Raw genomic sequence first — 21,478 nt, 5'->3', positions numbered from 1 at the left:
ATTCAGTCAAAAGGCCACCCTCAAGGATCCAGAACATTACAGCTTGCTGTCCTGGTGGCTTTGGTGAACTGGTTTGTGCTCCGAGTATTTGTGGCATTTTCTGCCTTAAACGTTTCTGAAGTCTTCAACTACCACCAATAAAAGATTAGGCCTCATTTACACAAGAACTTAGCAGAGGTTGAAATGGGGCAAGTAGTCATTAAAAATTTCAGCAACTCCCACTTCTTCATTGTATGAAGCAACTTTACATGAGTCAAGAGTTCCTTTTCACAGGACATGTCAAATTGAGCAGGCCATGAAAGCAATCCCTGTATCTAAGGGAGTCAACGTTACTCAGTTCCAGTAAGAAAACTTTTAAACTAACAATATAGGTTCAGAGGGTCAGTGAACATTAGAGTCAATAAGAAACACAGCCATCTGTGTTGGGTTCTTTCTAATGTCTGTGAAAAACAAAAACTCTCCATGACCAAACAAATGGAAAAAAAACCAAAACAATTCTTGATCTACGAAAAAGTCAATATAGAATAAAGCATATGAAAGTATATTTCTAACTCCAAAATATTAATCAGCACTGCTAATTTTCTCAAACCCATAAACTCTCATTTTAAAAGGTGATAGACTAATTACATTATTCCTTCCAATAAAATATACTGCATCTATAAGTAATAAAAAAACAATAACCACACACTTCATGAGACGGGAACAAAAGCAAACAAAAAGCTCAATGTTACCGTAAAGAAGAAATTTTATTCTGCATCTCCTGATTGATTTTTAGTTCTTCTCCTGGTCCACTTTCCTTATGAATTGGCTCCGTTGTCAGACCTGTAATCCAGCCTGTAAAGATGAATTACAATAATGCACCATTTAGTACTGCCAGTGTTAAAAGAGATATATTATACATTGTAGAGCAGAAACCCCAATATACATGCCCCTTTGTTCACCACCATTAACCTAACATAGCCTAGGACTATTTTAAAAAATGAAACAAAGCATAAAATCAAGCTGGAAAACATTCAAACTATGAAGAAATTACTTAATCTGGAGCAAGAATTGTGTCCTTAAAAAGGAAAAAAAAACATTACTTAAGCATTTTGTGATACTATTTTTTTTTTTTTTTTGCCTGCTTACCATAATACTATGATTATGAGAGTCTTGCACTTCTTAACAGTTTTAGTTTTCAAGTACGGAGTAAGTCAACACATTCTAGCAAATTCAAAAACAGTTGAAAAATATGAATTGTCTTTCAAAAATTACTTTCATGGAAATTTAAACTCACACGTGACTATTGTGAAAATGCAAAAATTATCTAACCAAAAGTAAGTTTTTATAAGAAATGCACATAGTCCAAAACATAAACTCAATTTCAATAAATACTTCTCCTTAAACCAAAGAATATCATTTAATACTTAAAAATAGTAGAGACATGCTAAGCACTCTTAAAAATATTATTCAAATATTAACTATTTTATAAATCAAGAAGCCTACTCTCCCTCCTTATTTTTTAACCAATAAAGTTTTTAATGCGGTAGGTAAGAGTGATTTACTAATACAGTAGTGGTATCCCCTTATCCATGGTTTCACTTTCTATGGTTTCAGTTACCTAGTCAATGGCAGTCTGAAAATATTAAATGAAAATTCCAGAAATAACTTATAAGCTTTAAACTGCATGCCACTCTGAGTAGCATGATGAAAGCCATCTGGTTCCATCTAGCCCTAGATATGAATAATCCCTTTGTCCAGTGTATTTCCCACTGTGTCCACTACCTGCTTGTTAGTCACTTAGAAGGCATCTTGGTTATCAGATCAACTGCTGTGGTATGCAGTGCTTGTGTTTAAGTAACTGTTATTTTACTTAATAAGGGCCCCAAAGCACAAGAGTATTGATGCTGGAATACTGTTACAATTGCTCTATTTTATTATTAGTTATGGTTGTTAATTGCTTACTGTGCCTAATTTATAAATTAAATTTTTATACGTAGGTATGAATGTATAAGAAAAAACACAGTATATATAGGATTCAGTACTATCTGAGGTTCCAGGCATCCACTGAGAGTCTTAGATTATAGCCCCTGTGGATAAGGGGAAACAACTGTAATACTTTGTTAAAAAGTTGTCATCAAAAGTAATTTATTAAATTTAGATTTTTTGTTATTGAATCTTTCTTCAACTACCTATTATTATTTACTTTACCTGAATATGTGGACACCACGATTTCATCATAGCCATCTTTCCCTACACAACCACCCTGGATAGATGTGATACTTTCAGACAACATCTAGAAAAATTTAAGACCAAGCACATAATTAGTAACTAAAAATTTCCCAGATATGTTAAAATAAGCCACAAAACTTATTTTCCTGTCTCCAGACATTCTACATGTATTATTTATTGAATGCTTATTGTGTGCAGACACTGAGATTAGAAAGACAAAATATTGAACAAATGGCAGAAAATTGCAGTGTTTTTTTTTTTTTTTTTCTTTTTTTTAGAGACACCCAGGCTGGAGTACAGTGGCATGATCCATTGTAGCTCACTGCAGCCTCAAACTCCTGGGCTTCAAGAAATCCTCCTGGCTCAGTCTCCAGAGTAGCTAGGACTACAGGCACATACCAACACATCAAGATAATTAAAAAAATTTTTTAGGCCAGGCGCGGTGGCTCCGCCTATAATCCTAGCAATCTGGGAGGCCGAGGCGGGCGGATTGTTTGAGTTCAGGAGTTCAAGATCAGCCTGAGCAAGAGTGAGACCCCGTCTCTACTAAAAATAGAAAGAAATTATATGGACACTTAAAAATATATATATAGAAAAAATTAGCCGGGCATGGTGGCATATGCCTGTAGTCCCAGCTACTCGGGAGGCTGAGGCAGGAGGATTGCTCGAGCCCAGGAATTTGAGGTTGCTGTGAGCTAGGCTGACGCCACGGCACTCTAGCCCAGGCAACAGAGTGAGAGTCTGTCTCAAAAAAAAAAAAAAAAAAAAAAAAATTTTAGAGACAGGGTCTCATTATATTGCCCAGGCTGGTCTTGAACTCCTGGGCTCAAGCAATCCTCCTACCTCAGCCTCCCAAAGTGCAAGGATTTTAGGTGTGAGCCACTGTGCCTGGCCAGCGTTTCAAATTTGGGTAGGGAGATTTGAAATGACTCTAGTATATTTGTATGTACCACTCAGCTAACAGTATAATCATCTAGTGAGCACAAATTATTTATATAAAGAAGTTTCTTTAAAACAAAATTATATAAGCAAAACTCCCAGCAAGTTTAGTTTATTATCTGAATTCTGTAGGCTATCTCTCATGTGTTTTCTCCAAATAGTTTTTTAGATGCATAAAGAAGATGATAGCCTACATGGAGCCTTTAGGAAATCTGCTACTATGGAGAGAAATTAAGTTTCTCAGATGGTTCATGGTTTACAATAACCATCTTCTAAGCAATATTTCTCAAGCTTGTCTTTCATAATCACTTAGGTAAGTCAACTAGGAATCTGTATTTTTAACAAGGATTCTAGGTCATTGGCTTCCAAGCTATTTGGAAAGCAAGCAATAAACTGCATATTGCAATCTGGTATACAGTCACACATGAATGTACACAACAATATATAAAACTTAAAAGGTTTGTATTGCACTCTGATATATTCTAATCTATTCTATTAATATTTCATTTTTTTAAAAAATGCATTGGCAACCCACTAACTAGTTTTGACTAGCAGTTTGAAAAAGTCAGGTAGGAAATTCTTATCAAGCCAGGCTGAGAACCATAGTTTTGTTTGTTTTATTTTTTTTGTAGAGACAGAATCTCACTATATTGCCCAGGCTGATCTCAAACTCCTGGCTCAAGCAATCCTCCCAAAGTGCTAGTGTTACAGGGGTGAGCCGCCAGGCCAGAACCATCATTTTAAAGGAGTGGTGGAAGATGACTAGCATTAAACTAGACAATTAACAAAATGCTCTTCTCTTAATCTACGCTGTAGGAGGCAAACCTCTGGGCTATAGCAAATGGGGCTATTTTAGTTGCTCCTGGGGTTAATTACCCGAGAGAGTCAAGAAACAAGGCTTTGATTATAAGTCTAATAAAGTTAGATTCACAGGTGGAGTCATATATCTGCATTTTGAATAAGTGTCCCAGTCAATCATACATAATAGAAGTCTTCAAACTTTTTCATTTTTATAGACTAAGCCCTGATCAACCTTGGTCACATAAAGATGTTGATGAGAATAAAAGAAATTTTGTGACAGAAGGTTCACCCAATTGCTTAAACATCTTCCAAGTTATCTACCTAAATCAAAAACTGATCTACCACTCCAAATGTTTTTTAATGATATATCATCTGACAACTCGGTTAAGTCCTCCTTTAATTTATTGAATGCAAAGTACTGGAAATCACCTGACTTGCAGAAAGATGTAGATTTACAAACATTCTCACTTGCTGAGTGGTTTTTCAGGTGACTATGATAACTTTTACTTTCACCTAGAAGTACCTTAAAAACTGTTCATTTCTAATACATTTTTGCCAATATTTTAATGAAATTCATTTATCTTATGTACTCTAAATACATTTTTGTAAAACTCCTGGAGATGTAGATTTATCTACATCAACTAATATTTTTAAAACACCAGTCATGGAACCATAAAATCAGAGATCCTAGACAATATAGTATGGATAAGGTTTATGTAAGAAAACAACATGGAACTAAACTTACAAACTTAGTCATTTCTGATAATGCTGGCAAACGAATATATAAGTTTAAGTTAAAATCCAATAAATTCAAGATGAGGCAGACTATTCCCAGCCTAAGCTTAACCTAAAAGCAGTACCTTTGTCATCAGACAAACAGAAGAAATAGGGAAAAGATAGGATTTCTTAGTGCCAGACCTAGGAGAACAGGTAAATGCTATGATGTTACTGGTGTTTAGAATAGAAGTCAAAGAGGAGACTGGAGTCTAATAAGAAAGTTTCTCAAGGGCTGATGAGAAAAAACAGGAGATCATTAACAAAGGATCATTACATACTTTGAAGCCTAAACTATTACTTGCATCATTCACAGGATGACTTTTTTCACCAAGGTACAATGAATAAATTTGAAATAAATCTACAAAATAAACTCAACTGTGTAACATTTTTATTCTCATATTATCTATATATTTTACCTATGCTCGAAACCACTTGTATTTGCTGAACTGCAGTTAAACTAAGTTGGGATTCGGATGTACCACTATGAAGAGAAATTAGAAAAAAAAAAAAAAAGAAAACGGTTGAGACAGATTTGTGGACTTTTTCTTTTGTAAACAGTCTCAGTGCTTCCTGCATGAGGCAGGCTGGGGAAGCCCTGGATTGGAGAACACCAGTTCATGAAAATGAAAGATTCAGTTTATACCAGAATGCTTCTGTATATGACTTTATGGCCTGGCACAAATAAGCTTACTTACATTTACAGTTTATATACTAAAGTTACTTTTATCTAGTTTTTCTTCTTATAAAGCTGGCACTTCAGTAGCTAGAAGTGAAATTGCTACTTTTTCCTCTCTGCTTAAGGACATTTCTGATACTGTTCTAACAATGCGAAGGTTATTCCTAAAATCTTATTGCTTTAAAACAAGTTTCATTTATATTACCCAAACATATAAAATGTTACTCCCTCACAACTGAGGTATGAACTGAAAATAAATAAATAAATAAAATAAAATAAAATATTACTCCCATACTGTGTTATTATACATTAAAAACTAAAATATTTAATATTTTAGAAGTTTATAATATTTAAAAGTATAATGAAAAAGTAATTTACTATTCTGCTTGAAGGCAGTGGTCTATTCAAACACAAGAGTAGTTTAAAGATTCTGATAACATCAAAATGGCAATATTTTAAACCAAACATAACATTTTAACATATTCTCACGTATTAAAATTCAAACCATCAGTCATCAGTATAATAATCTGACAAATAATGAGCACATATAATCTTTGTTTAATGAATCTTACCTGATCAAATCGTAGAAGAGGCTCATTTGCATTATCAAAACTATACACTTCCATCATTCCATCATCTCTCCCAACAAGCAAATCTTTAACCCCGTCACCCAAAATGTCAAAGCTGTCAATACATAAAATACCTTTAAAAAAAAAGATATGTGATAAGTTATTAAGAAAACTAATAGTTATAGTCAAAACTACCAAGTAAGAATGAAAAAACACATATACCAACTCAGAATGGGGGAAAAAACAACTTTGAGCATAAGCAGTTACTTTTCTCTTGTCCATCCACATTTATCTAATTTCCATGGCTTTAAATATTAAAAGTAATCTATGTGGCAATGACCCCTAAATTTACATCTCCCTCCAGCTCTGGCCTCTCCTCAGAGCTCCAGATTCATATATCCAATTCAGCATCTTCTCATAAACACCTGCATCTCAAACTTTCCGTGCCCCAAACAAAACTCTTATTCTCCTCTTTAGCACCCCACTGTTTGCAATATTACTCCTTTGCTAGCCTTTCCCATCTTAGTAAATTATACCACCCAGTTGTTCAGGCCAAAAATCTTAGCTACATCTCTGATTTCTTTTTCTCACACCCCATCCCCACATATTAAATCTACTAGCAAATTCTATCTGTTCTACCTCCACAATATACATTGAAATTGTCTTCATTCCATTTCCAGCTACCAAGAGCCTGGACTACCCTAGCCTAGCCTAGACTAAATTATAATAACTATAACTTCTAACTGACCTCCATGCTTCCAATTTTGACCTGCTTCCCCCAAATCCATTCTCCATGCAGTGTACTTTGTTTTGCTTTTAGTAAATTAGATCATGTCACACCCCTACTTGCAATTCTCCAATGACTTCCTACTGAACTCAGATTAAAATTTACTCTTCCAAGGTTTATAAGGACCTACACAAGTTGGCTCTACTCTTAACTCTCTGATTTCATCTCCTGCCATGTTAATGCATTTAGCCACACTGGTCTTCCTATTGTTCTTCAAATGAATCAAGTTTGCCTCTGCCTCAAATCCTTTGCACTTATTTTTTTCTCTTACTGGAACATTCTTTCCCCTCAAATCTTCACATTGCTAACTCTTTTTCTTATCAATCATATCTCAGCTCAAATTTTGCCTCTTCTCAGAGGCTTTCTTTGACCATCTAAAAGTAGTCTAAAAGTAGCCCTCCTCCTTCCACCATCACTCTCAAATTCATTGCTCTATAATGTATTTTCATCAAGTGACTAGGTGAAGCTACCTCATGTTTTAATTAGTTTAGACTCTGTCTCCCCTAACAAATATTTGTTGAAGGAATAAACGAATATATGCCTAAACATCCTGTACATCTAAATAGCCATCTTACTACCTACCAAGTCAGTAATAAAGTCTCCTCAGGAAGGTATAAATTCCTCAGAAAACAGGAATTATCCCTGACCCACTATACTACTTCTTTGCCTCATACCAAAGACTTTCAGATTGCAATTAATTCCCTACCCCAGACATAGAATGGGGAACCCTATAAAAGCTATCTATCCCAAATTACTATAAGCATTTCTTACTTTAGCAGACCTAAGAAATAGTAGATAAATCAGAGGTGGCTCTGTGAATTGCTGAATCTGCTATATAATATGAATAAATAAAACACAATGAATTATATAATCTAAGATATTTTACTTAAGAATCATTGAAATTTCAGAGTCTGAACTACATCAAAAGCATACCTCCCCTCTTTTTTTCATTTTGAATTTGCCACTTGAGTATTGGTTTGGGTGTAGTGACCTGAGTAAGCCCAAGTTTTCCATCTGATGTTCCAAACAAAACGTCTTCTCCAGAGTCACCTAGTTATAATTAAAGTCAACATATTATATTTATCCCACAATTCATAGTATCTTTAAAATTACAATATTTTCATGTAAAAATCTCATTTTTAAAGGTATTATAAAAGGACAGAAAACTTAATTTGGGAGCATGGTTATACAGTCACAGAATTTTATAACCATAAGAGATAAGACTGTTCCCCATCATCTAATTTCAAGATGAAGAAACTGAAAATTAAAGTTCAATAACTCATTACTTTTAGTTACTGGCAAGTTATCAGAAGACAACTGTCTCAATTCTAATTCATGTCCTTTCTAAACTTCCCCATTTTCACTCAATGTTTTTTATAAACAGCTAATTGATTGTGAAAAATGAAATCCTGATTACCGCCATTTCCATTGCGTAGTGCTAAGACAGTAGGTGGGCCAGAAATTTGAACTTCATGCATTACATCAGATCCCTGAAGGAGAACAAGTATTTAAAAACGGAAAAAGAATACATATTTAAAATAATATAGGCATTCATGGATAACATCAATATTCAAATATGGTACTCTTAATAACATCTAGAATAAAACTGCTGGCCAGGTGCAATGACTCATGCCTGTAATCCCAGAACCTTGGGAGGCCAAGGCTGGAGAATCACTTGAGGCCAGGAGCTCAAGACCAGCCTGGACAACATAGCAACACTTTGTCTTTACAGAAAAAAAAAAAAGAGGTAATACTTATACTAATATTGAAAAAAATATCCATGATATATTCAATGAAAACACAATTTGCAAAATTATACTAAATATATTTTTGTTTTTAAAAAATTTTATATTTAGAACATATGAGAGCCATATGCTTTATCTTTTATTTAAAATATCATTTTAAAATTTATAGATATCTACACATAACTACATAAATACAAAATATACACAAAACTGTTAAGAAGTAACCTCTGGGGTAATGGATTGCCTACAAAGGCAGATGGGGAGTGGAGGAGAGGTGTGCAGGGCATAGGGAAAGACTTTAATTCTACTTTCCACAAATCCTTAGTGAATTTTTTTTTAAGCAATAAGCATATGGATCTCTTCTTATTAAACAAAACAGAATCCTAGAATTGAGCCAGATCAATTTTTAATTGGATACTAGCCTATTCTTGTTAAAAGTCATTTTCAAACAACTCATATTTGAAAGTATAAGCCAGGAAAAGAAATTAATTATTCATACCTCTAGAATAAACCTCGAACATTACTTTGCCCACAGGGGGGAAAAAATCTCTTATAGACTCACTAGATTTTTCTTTCTACAAAAGAGCTGATGCCAAGAAATGGCCAGCTGGCTATGAAATTCCAAAGAGAGAGATATCTTGTGATGGCATGGACTTCATAGTGAAACTTTTTGATCAACTACACCAACTATTATCAGCCTAAGTTTCTGATCTAATTAATCTACATGTTATATGCCATTTACATTTAAACTTCATTGTAAGGGTCCTACAATGTGTGCAAGTGTGTATATGTGTGTGTGTATTTTATTGAAAGCCTCTCTCAAGAAGACACAGTGGTAACTATTATTAGTAATAACAATGACCTGAAGCAGCTGTTTTAGCCAATCATGGTTTTTACCAGAAATATAAGGACACCAAAATGATTTTTCCGCATCACTCATTTACTTATCCAACAAATATTTACTGAGTATTTACTTTATTCTACATATTGTCAAAAATTCTGGATAAACTCAAGTTATAAAATATCCTCTCTCCAGCCCAATTTCCTCCTTTAATTTGATTTTTTGAGGAAGGAGAAGGTAATGGAGGAAGAAAACAAAACAAAACAAAACAAAACAAGGCTAGGAAAGTTTCTCTGTAGCAAACGTACTCCATTCTGATTGTACAAGCTTAGAAATCATAGATTGGGAAGGCAAGTTTCCTTTTCCTTCCATATATGCCTCTCTAAAAACTTGTGAAAGATTTCAACACATTTGATTCAATTTAAAAAATTAATGTATCATTTAAATTATTTAAAACATTTTCTCAGATTTTATGTAGGACACTAAAGTAGTAATTACTAAAGTAATTTATCTCAAATATACAATGTTTATCAATATTCATTTACCTAAAATATGAAAAATTATAAAATGCAAATAACAGCAACCTGTAAAACTCTGAGCATTCTGTCTTGACAGGCCAATATTGGTACGATATGAGGTAATCTTTCCACTGGAAGGCAGATGACATCATTGATTTTATCCCCACAAAGGTAATAATGTTGGTCTTTGCAGTCACAGTAATGGTTATAGATGTAACTTGCACTGAGAAAGAGGTCTGAGCCAGATATGTGCCTGAGAACATTAAAATAGTAATTTAATAGAACCATATTTCTGAAAATAAGCACAAGTAACTCATGAATTTTTTTCAGAGATGAAATCCAAAGTTTATTTACATAGTTTACTATCATTGTATCACAGACTTAGAGAACACAATTTATTTTCATTTTCCCCAGTTAATTTCTAGCCTTTTTGGTTTAATACTGTTTTCAATTTTGAAAGCTGAAAATGAGGATATTAAGGCCTCAGGCTTCCTCAATAAAAGCTGAGCTCAGAAAAACTGAAAACAAAGACAAGATAATAATTAATTGTCTATATCGGAAGACAATTGTCAAAAAGTAACTTTTTTTGTACACTATGTGCCAATCACTGTCCTAAGTGATTTACATGTATTAGCTCAATTAATCCTCATAACCCTATAAACCATGGACCATTATTATTCCTTTTCACAGGTGAATAATAAGATGTTAATTAACTTGCCTACTGGCACATAACTAGTAAGTAGTAAACTGGATTTCAACTCAGGTAGTTTTTAGAGTTAGCTTTTTTTTGAGACAGGGGTCTCCCTATGTTGTTCAAGTGAACCTCCTGCCTCAGTTTCCCAAGTACCTGGGACTATAGTATGTGCCACTGCACCTGACTTAGAGTTAGCTTTCTTACTACCACACTAAATTGCCCGGAAAAGTCTATTTGAAGTGAATCTACCTCAAATTAAATAAGAAGCAGTAGAAAAAAATGATTTTATTAGAACTGTATCTTGAAAAAACATGAAATCAAGTTCATTTCAAATTATACATAACAAAATTTAGGCAATATACAATTATGTTCTAATTCTTAGACTGAATCAAGTTTTCGCTTGGGGAAGCTGAAATTTTTTGACAAAAATTATATACTAGTATAGTATATCTTTCACTTCTAGATTTCTATCAGTATATGATCAAAAAGAGGATAATTTTATTTGAAGGTTTCATCTATTCCTTTAAATAGACCTCCAAGGTCTATTTAAATTTTTTCATATTAAAGTTATTCTTTGAAAAGCTTATCCTATAATGATTTTCACCGATGTTTCTCTTCAGTTATTAAGTGGTCTCACTTTGTAGCTCTGCATATGATTAAGTAGTTTTCTTAATATCATTTTTATCAACCTCATGAAATTCTTTATCTTTTTCAAGATTTGCAATTCCATTTTGAATAAATCTGCATTATATTTGCATTATATTGGCCAAAGTACTATTTAGCAATCATTGCTGTTGACAACAGTGGGGACAGATGGCAGCATTAAGCAAGGAAGGATGTGCGATGACCAATGATGTAAGTGGTCAGTTTCCTTACTCAATATTTTCAAGTTATAATCTTTTTTTCTATAAAACTTTATAAATGTGGGAATTCAGAAAATCAATTTTCAAAAACTGAGTAAAGAACTTTTCTATCCCACCTCTACCATTCCAATAAAAACATTTAAGAAACTATTATAGTTAAAGAAACTATTACTGAGAAACTCCTTATCTTCCTCATACTATTATTCACATACCTCTCTGAATATATTAACATATTACTTTGATTTTATTATTTCACAATTATCATTGGCCATGTCTATCTACAAGAGTATTTCAGAAGTGTCACATTCTTGTTAAACCACTTGAAATTATGTACTTCTACTTCCAAACAAGAAAAAGTTTTACAGCTCAAACATCAGGAGACATGCTGTGCATTACACAGAACTCCAGACTGAATTAGTAGTTTCTAAACCAAGGAGTCTGGTTGCTTATAAAAGTTGGCTGCATCAAATTCAAATGAAGAACTTTAAAAACAAGAAAACACTCTTGATTATTCTGATTCAGCAGGTGTGAGGAGGTACAACAAGGAATCAATTGTTTAAGCATCCCAAGGGATTCTCCTAGGTAGCAGGTTTGAGGAACAGGGTATGAGATGAACTTTCTTTTTTTTTTTTTGAGACAGAGTCTCGCTTTGTTGCCCAGGCTAGAATGAGTGCCGTGGCGTCAGCCTAGCTCACAGCAACCTCAGACTCCTCAGCTTAAGCGATCCTACTGCCTCAGCCTCCCGAGTAGCTGGGACTACAGGTATGTGCCACTATGCCCAGCTAATTTTTTCTATATAGATTTTTAGTTGGCCATATAATTTCTTTCTATTTTTAGTAGAGATGGGGTCTCGCTCTTGCTCAGGCTGGTCTCAAACTCCTGACCTCGAGCAATCCACCCGCCTTGGCCTCCCAGAGTGCTAGGATTACAGGCGTGAGCCACCGCACCCGGCCTGAGATGAACTTTAAAGCCCTTCTACCTTCCCATGATTCAAAAACTAAAATTTTAATTGCAAAATTTCACATATCAGGAAGACCTATTTTTCACTTAGAGTCTTACCTGAGTCACCTGAAATTATACCCTATTGGTAGTCACCAACTTTTGACAGCCAGCTTTTTAACATAATGTTGCTACCTCAAAACCAGAACTACCAAAGATATAGCCAAGGAATATGAACCTAAATATCTAGAGATTTCTCTCAATTTTTTCTCCATATCTTAATCAAGAATCATAACTGAACCAAGTAGTCAAAAATGAATGTATAAATACTGTAAGGTTCTTAAAAAGGAAATAACATTTTAACAACCAATCAATTTTATATTGATTCTAGGTCAGATTTAGTTTCTGACTAATACTTTAGTAAATTTTATTTGCCAGAAAACCTATTAAGATATGATACTTAATCAGATGCCCTACATCTATCTAAAATATTATAAATATGTAAAAATGAAAAAATAAACATACATAGCTTTAATGCTTTCAGTGAGGTTTGTTTCAAAAGAGAGGAACTGTTTTCCTCTCTTTGTGAAGCCTCTAATCTCAGATCCTGCAGCAATAAAAATTCTCTCCTGAGGTGTGTTAAGAACCCCTCCTAGTTCCAGCCTTGCAATCTTCTGCCCCGGTAAAGTCTTGAACACTGCCTGCAAAAATCATTTTGGAAAAAAATTACACAAAATATCTTATTGTAAGCATTTTCTTTTACCATAAAAAATATTGATTTTAAACTTACAAAATATTATAGTTCTACTACATAAAAACAACTTTAGATAATAATCTATTTAGTGGGTTTGCAGGTATTTTGCTAAGTATCCTTAAACTTTGGACTAGATATTCCCATAAATATAATATTTTTATTACATCACTGAAGTCTACACTCTCACAAATCAAAGTAGGGTTCACTAAGCAGCAACATTAGCATCACTAAATTTATTAAAAATGTAGAATATAAGGTTCAACCTTAGATCAACTGAATGAAAATCTGAATTTTAACAAGATTCTGTAGCTGGTTTAATGCACATTAAAATTTGAGAAGCACTCAGCTTAAATAATACTCCTATCAACAGGGAAGTTCACTTGGCAAATTCTTTAGATCCAATGAACACGTTTTTACACTTCAATCAACTTTTTAAAACTAATCTCTCCTGGCTTTTCAATGTTTATAAATTTTAATATTTGAGGACTATAGAATTTACTGAAAATGTGAATGTATAACTTAATACCTATAATCATGTATCTCTTTATTTAACTGAAAACAACATTTTTATTTATTTATTTATATTTTTATTGAGACAGGATCTCACTCTGTTGCCTGAGCTAGAGTACAGTGGCTTGATCATAGCTCACTGCAGCTTCAAACTTCTGGGCTCAAGTAATCCTCCTGGCTCAGCCTCCTAAAGTAGCTGGGACATCAGGCAGCTATCATCACACCTGGCTAATTTTTTATTTTTTTGTAGAGACAGGGTCTCACTACGTTGGTCTTGAACTCCTGGCCTCAAGCAATTCCCCTACCTTGGCATCCCAAAGTGCTAGAATTACACGCATGAGCCACCACGCCCAGACAGAAAACAACATTCTTATCATTATTTTTTTTCTTGGTTATTTTCCATTTTATTATTTGGTTTCTTTCTTTCCCCCACCAAAGACTTCATACAGAGAATATCTGAAAGAATATATGATAATGGAAACATTGGGTTTCTAGTAGTTTTTATTCTTCATCTTTTTGTAAATGCCATATAATATACCATTTATATCAGAGTTGACATTGCAGACCCACCACTTGTAAACTATGACCTGTGAATATGATGATATAATAGTAATCACTTCCTTGATTAGGTTACATTAAGCGGTAAAAGCGATGGATAGTCCCTTTCATGATTACATTATGCTATATAAGACTCCATCTTAGAAGACTAGAGATTTTCCTGCTGGCTTTGAAGAATTAAGTTACCCTATTGTGAGAGGAACTGTGAGAGGACCACATGGCAAGGAACTGTAGAGGCCTCAAAGGGCTGACAGTAGCCTCTTATAGACAGCAATAAAGGCATCACAGTCCTACAACAGCAAGGAACTGATTTCTGCCAGCAACCACATGAGCTTGGAATAAAACCTCATGTTCTAGAAAGGAATATAGCCCAGCCAATACCTAAATTATAGCCATGTGAAACCTTGAGCCCAGACTTCTGAACCACAGAAACTGTTGGATAATAAACGTGTGTTGTTTTAAGCCCCTAAATTTGAGGTAATAATGTTACACTAGGCCAGGTGTGGTGGTTCACGCCTGTAATCCTAGCACTCTGGGAGGTCGAGGCAGGAGAATTGCTTGAGCTCAGGAGTTCGAGACCAGTCTAGGCAACAGCAAGACCCTGTCTCTATTAAAAAATAAAAATAAAAATAATAATGTTACACCAGCAGTCCCCAACCTTTTTGGCACCAGGGACCGGTTTCATGGAAGACAACTGTTCCACAGACCTTGGGGGTGGGGGTTGTTTCAGGATGATTCATGCACATTACATGTATAGTGCAAACCTCTCTGCTAATGATAATCTGTGTTTGCAGCTGCTCCCCAGTGCTAGCATCATTGCCTCAGCTCCACCTCAGATCATCAGGCATTAGATTCTCATAAGGAGTGGGAACCAAGATCCCTTGCATGCGCAGTTTATAGTAGGGTTCGTGCTCCTATGAGAATCTAATGCTGCTGTTGATGACAGGAGGTGGAGCTTATGCAGTGACATAAGCAATGGGGAGCTACTGTAAATACAGATGAAGCTTTGCTCACTCGTCACTCACCTCCTGCTGTGTGGCACAGTTCCTAACAGGCCATGGACTGGTACCCATCCTCAGCCCAAGGGTTGGGGGCCACAGCACGAAAAGCACCACCATAGGCTGCCAAAGGTGTTTTACAACTAGCTAGCAAATGACTCTTGTGCTGTCTGCAGCCTCATACTTCATATAACTACTTCCCTCACAACCCATATTCCATGGTCTGTATTTTTGGAAATTTTTAACCTAGGAGTATTCAATAAGTAGTGTATTTCTCTTTTAGAAAACCATTTTTCCCCCTTTAAAAAGCTATACTTACCACTGCTTCTCCTTTCTTCATGCTAAAGCACATAACTACCCCATCATGATCTCCAATGACCACCTGTAATGGGAGGGGAAATCTAAAATTACTATTATTACACCCTAGTAATTTGTATATGGAGAAAACAAGATTCTCAATACATAAATTATGACATTAAAAATAGAGATCAGAAAATCTAGAAAAGACACCCTCACAAAAGTTAATCCTCCAAAGAATAAGAGCCAAAAGAAGGCTATCGAAAGCCCTTACAAAAGTACTCGGCCACATATTTTATTACTACAGTGTTGACAGAAAAAGAAAATATGGGCATAAATGGCCCAAGAAGTAATTTTTTTTTTCATAACTGAAGCAAAAGAACATTTTAAGACTAACTTTCAAAACAGATTATCAAATAAGGGTTGTGACTGACCTATTTGATAATTTTTAAACCTTCTCAATGAAAAAATTAACATTCAAAAAGTACACAAAATATTATAATGAATTCTCACATATCTATCACCCAGCTTCAAGTATCAACATGTGGCCAATGAATTATTTTGAAAGAAATACAGAGGGAAATTTTAACATTTCTTTCTCAGAAATGGATGATTAAGCAAACAAAAGATAAGGATATACATTAGAAGAATTATCTTTTACCTTATATGCACACATGTATCTATGTGTGCATGTACATATATAAGGGTTGTGTGTATATTAATAAATTAATTAATCACCCATCCCAAAAATTAGACTATAAGTGTTCTTTTCAAGCACAGAAACATTAGAAAATTGATCATGCACCATGTATTAGGACATAAAACAAGTCTCAAATATCAAAAAGTTCATATTGTACAGAGCATGTTCTTGGGCCATTGATTCTTAACTTTCTGCAGGGATCATAAACCCCTTTGTGTATTTGATGAAAGCTGTGGACACTCTTCCAAGAACAATGTATATTCACAAATAACTATTTTCAGATGGAAAAAATATATAAGAATAGTTAAGGTTTTGAATTTTTTGACAATATACTATTCTAATAATTTGTAAAATAATGATCTATTAACAGGGATTCCCATAGTGTAGTCGCTGGACTCCTTGGCAGGGGGGCGGTCAATGAGACCATTTTAGGGAATCTGCCAGTGCAAAACTATTTTTTTAATCACTGTAAATCTTTATTTTCCTTTTTCACTGGGTTGATATTTGCAATGATGATGCAGAAGCAATGGTGGGTAAAATTGCCAGTATCTGGAAAGAATCAAAACAATGATATCTAAAAAAATTTTTTTTTAAAGTTTAAAAAAGATGACACTAAACTATACCAGTAGTCACCATAATCTTCACCTCCACTTGAGAGTAAAGAAAAAAAATCATTTCACTTAAGAATGCCCTTGATGAAGCAATAAATACTATTAATTGTATTAAATCTCAACCCAAGTACATGTCTTTTTAGTATTTAGTGTAACAAAATTGGAAGTATGCATAAAGCACTTCTGCTGCATACCAAAAGTCTTGAAGAAAAGCCGTTGTGTAAGAAACACCATTTTTAAGAATTAAAGAATAACTGAAAACGACTGTTAACACTTGGATACTTCATAGACATTTTCTTTAAACTGAAGGAAGTGAGCCTGTTGCTTCAAAGAAAAGAAAACCAACTGACATTATTTGTTGCCAATGATAAAATATGAGCTTTCAAATGAAAATCAGCACCTTGGAAGACTTGTATGTGCCTCTGTGAGCATGACATCTTTGAAATACTTAACTTTTCTGATGAAATCAGTAGTGATATGAACAAATGTGATTTGATATTCTATATAATATAATATAATATATATTCTATAGAATATAATAATATTCTAGTATGTGTCAATATTTGAAAGATATGTGTAACTCATTGAACCAACAAGTAGTCATATTAAACGACCATTATTGGATGCTATAAAATCATGTATGGGAAAAAACAGACCAATGGATTTTAATGTATCAAAGTATGAAAAGTTTGTCAATATGATTTCAGATTCCACACTGCAATTAGCGTCTAAGAAACTACCATTTATCCAGCTTACGTGTAGTATCAAATAGGAAGAGTCTTAATTATCTGGAAAAGCTATTTAAATAGTACTCCATATTTTCAAATATCTTGTCAGTATAAGCTGATTTTCTTCATATATTTCAACCAAAACAACATATCACAACAGACTGAATGCAGAAAACAGATATGAGAATCCATGTGCTTCTGTTTCTGCTACACAGTAAAGAAGGTACAAAAAAAGTAACATGTCACTCTTACTTCTTTTTTGTTTTGAAAAACAGTAAAAATGTGTTATTTATGTAAACTTAATGAGCTTGTTTTTTAAAATAAAATATTCTCAGTTTTAATTTTAATACAGTAAGCATTGCTAGATATAGCCTATATAAACAAAAGTTCTTTGAAATCCTCAACAATTTAAGTGTGTTAAGGGGTCCTAAAACCAAGAAGTTTGAGAACTACTGATCTTGTAGACTGAATATAATAAGTGGCAATAAAAAATTTTTTATTTTTTATTTTTTTTCACTTTTTTATTTTTTAATTGGCAAACAATAATTGTACATATTCATGGAATACATAGTGATGTTTTGATACATATAATGTATAGTGATCAGATCAGGGTAAGTAGTGTATCAATCATCTCAAATTTTTTTGTGTTATGATTGTTCAATATCCTCTTCCTATTTGAAATTATACATTATTGTTAACTATAGTGACCCTACAGTGGTACACAACACTAGAGCTTATTCTTCCTATCTAGCTGTAATTTTGATCCTGTAACAAATCTCTCCTTATCCCTTCCTTCCCTCTACTCTTCCCAGCCTCTAGTATCCTCTGTCCTATATTTTGCTTTTATGAGATCAACTTTTTTTAGCTTCCACATATGAGAGAGAACATACAGCATTTCAACTTTCTGTTCCTGCCTTATTTCACTTAACATAATGTCCTCCAGTTCCATCCATGTTGCCAAAAATAACAGGATTTCATTCTTTTTTATGGCTCAGTAGTATTTCATTGTGTATATAGACTACATTTTCTTTATCCATTCATCTGCTGTTGGACTCTCAGGTTGATTCCATATCTTAGCTATTGTGAATAGTGCTACAGTAAACATAGGAGTGAACATGTAAATTCCCAGTAGTGGGATTGCTGGATCATATAGTATTAATAGTTCTATTTGTAGTTTTTTCAGGAATTTCTATGTTCTCCATATGGGTTATACTAGCTTACATTCCCACTAACAGTACAAAAGTGTTCCCTTTTCTCCACATCTGTGCCAGCATTTGTTATTTTTTGTCTTTCTGCTAATAGCCATTCTAACTGGGGTGAGATGATACCATGATACCTCATTGTGGTGGTTTTGTTTTGTTTTTAGAAACAGGGTAGAACACACTGGCATGATCACAGCTCACTGCAACCTGGAACTGCTGAGCTCAAGCAATCCTGTGCCTCAGCCTCCCAAGTCACTAGGACTACACACATGCACCACAATCCCAACTAATTTTTTATATTTTTATTTTTTAGTTTTTGTACAATTGGGGTCTCACTATGTTGTTGCCTGGACTGGTCTCGAACTCCTGGCCTCAATCAATCCTCCCACCTTAGACTCAAAAGTGCTGAGATTACGAGCATGAGCTACCATACCCAACTCTTCACTGTGGTTTTGATTTTATTTCCCTGATGATTAGTGATGTTGAACAATTTTTCATGTATTTCTTGGCCATTTGTAAATCTTCTTTATATTCTGGGTATTAATCCTCTGTCAAATGAGTAGTTTACAAATATTTTCTCCCATTCTGTAGATTATCTTTTCACTCTGTTGTTTCCTTTGCTGTGCAGCTTTTTAGTCTGATATAATTCCATTTGTTTACTTTTTCTTTTGCTACCTGTTTTTTTGAGATTTTCATAAAATCTTTTCCCAAATGTCCTGAATCATTTCCCCTATGTTTTCTTCTGGTAGTTTTATTGTTTCAGATCTTACATTTAGGTCTCTGATGCATTTTGAATTGATTTTTGTATAGTGTAAGAGGTAGGAGACTAGTTTCACTCTTTGGCATATGGATATCTAGTTTTCCCATCTCCATTCATTAAAGAGACTGTCCTTTCCTCAGTGAGTGTTCTTGGCAACTTTGTCAAAAATCAGTTGGCTGTAGATATGTGGATTAATTTCTGGGTTCTCTATTCTGTTCCATTGGTCTGTGTGTCTGTTTTTATGCCAGTATCATGGTGTTTTGGTTACTACAGCTTTGTAGTATACTTTGAGGTCTGGTAGAATAATACTTCCAGTTGTGTTCTTTTTGTTCAAGATTGCTTTGACTATTAGGAGTCTTTTGTGGTTTCTATACAAATTTTAGGATTTTTTTTTTCTATTTCTGTGAAGAATGTCATTGGTATTTTGATAGAGACGGCACTGAATCCATAGATTCCTTTGGTTAGTATGGTCATTTTAACAATATTAATTTTTCTAATCCATGAGCATGGGACATCTTTCCATTAGTTTGTATCTACTTCAAATTTCTTCCATCAGTGTTTTGTAGTTTTTATTGTATAGGTCTTTCACCTCCTTGGTTAAATTTATTCCTGGGTATTCTATCTTATTTGTAACTATTTTAAAGTTTTAAAAAAGCATTTCCTCCATATCATGTTTCTTATTTCTTTTTCCACATACACAATCTGGTAGATACCAGTACACATAGCATAATAAATTATTACCAGAAAAATGGAGTATGATTTTTAGCAAATTTGCTTACACTATTGACTAACTGTATGTAATAGTTTTAATGTCCAATATTATTGTCTATAAATGTCCCTTGGTATTCCAACTTCTGTTCAAATTTTTAAAAATTAATTTCCACTTTAACATTAGCACTTTTGAAAGAATAACTTATTAATATGCACCTCTCTACTGTCAGAGCTAGGGAAAAGTAGAACAATAAGAATCTATACAATACCTTTTGTGTAGCTTTATGTTTTGAGGCAGGAAGTAGCTTCATAGTCTTCTGAGAAGTCACTCCCACCTGTAGAAAAACACCAGCCACCTAGTGAATTTAATTTGAAGTTATTACATCAGAGATTAAAAGCATCAGCAGACTCAGGTCATAGTGAGATTTTTTTTTTCTTTAACTGAAATTAGCAATGTAACTATTAATATCAGTGATGAACTTTAAAAAAAAATTTTTTAGAGATGGGGTCTCACTATGTCACCCAAGCTGTTCTCAAACTCCTGGCCTCAAGCAATCCTCCCACCTCAGCTTCCCATGGTGCTGGGATTATAAAAGTGGGCCATAGTATCCAGCCTATGAACTTATTTTCTAATGAAATATGTCACAAAAGTCAGAAAGCATATAGGAAACAACCCAAACAATAATTTATCCTATAAAGTTGTCACACCAAAAATAAATGTGTGACATTACCACTAAGGAACATTATGAAAAAAATATTTCTAGAAGCCTTCTTTTCTAACTTCATTCAGTTGTTTTCTAAAGTGATTAAAAATTTTTGAAAATAGGTTATAGTCATTAAAAATGCAACATAGAAGATTTCTGCTAAAATACCAAATATATTAGCCAAGCATGATGGCTTACACCTATAATCCCAGCACTTTGAGAGGCCAAGGCAGGGGGATCATTTGAGGCCAGGAGTTCAAGACCAGCCTGGGCAACATAGGGAGACCTCATCTCTACAAAAAAATTTAAAAATCAGTCTGACATGGTGGTGCATGCCTGTAGTCCCAGCTACTCAGGAGTCCAAGGCAAGAGGATTGCTTGAGTCTAGGAATTCAAGGTAACAGTGAGCTTGATTGTGCCACTGCACTCTGCCTGGGCAACAAAGCAAAAACCCTGTCTCTAAAATAAATAAGTAAATAAATAAAATACCAAACATGCTGATGTCAGTAACATCCTATCTAACTGATGATTTAAATTATTTTACAAAAGGCACAGAGAATGAAAACAGCATGGCTTATCGGGCAG

At 34.1% G+C, this 21,478-nt stretch overlaps 1 protein-coding gene across 1 annotated transcript in view; it reads right to left on the bottom strand.

Moving 5' to 3' along the window:
* The window catches only part of BBS7 (Bardet-Biedl syndrome 7), a 39,294-nt gene that overhangs the window by 16,472 nt on the left and 1,344 nt on the right, over positions 1-21,478 (bottom strand). The window contains exons 2-10 of the mRNA XM_045552331.1: positions 20,459-20,524; positions 15,500-15,562; positions 12,886-13,061; positions 9,931-10,117; positions 8,178-8,250; positions 7,694-7,810; positions 5,977-6,107; positions 2,191-2,275; positions 732-834 (exon numbers count right to left, since the gene is read on the bottom strand). Of these exons, the coding sequence (XP_045408287.1) occupies positions 732-834; positions 2,191-2,275; positions 5,977-6,107; positions 7,694-7,810; positions 8,178-8,250; positions 9,931-10,117; positions 12,886-13,061; positions 15,500-15,562; positions 20,459-20,524 (1,001 nt within the window). The remainder of the gene's footprint in view (positions 1-731; positions 835-2,190; positions 2,276-5,976; positions 6,108-7,693; positions 7,811-8,177; positions 8,251-9,930; positions 10,118-12,885; positions 13,062-15,499; positions 15,563-20,458; positions 20,525-21,478) is intronic.

The sequence above is a fragment of the Lemur catta genome, chromosome 5, assembly GCF_020740605.2.
Source record: "Lemur catta isolate mLemCat1 chromosome 5, mLemCat1.pri, whole genome shotgun sequence".
Taxonomy (NCBI): Eukaryota; Metazoa; Chordata; class Mammalia; order Primates; family Lemuridae; genus Lemur; species Lemur catta.
Note: the sequence above shows the minus strand (reverse complement) of the source record. Positions and strands in the feature narration are given on the sequence as shown.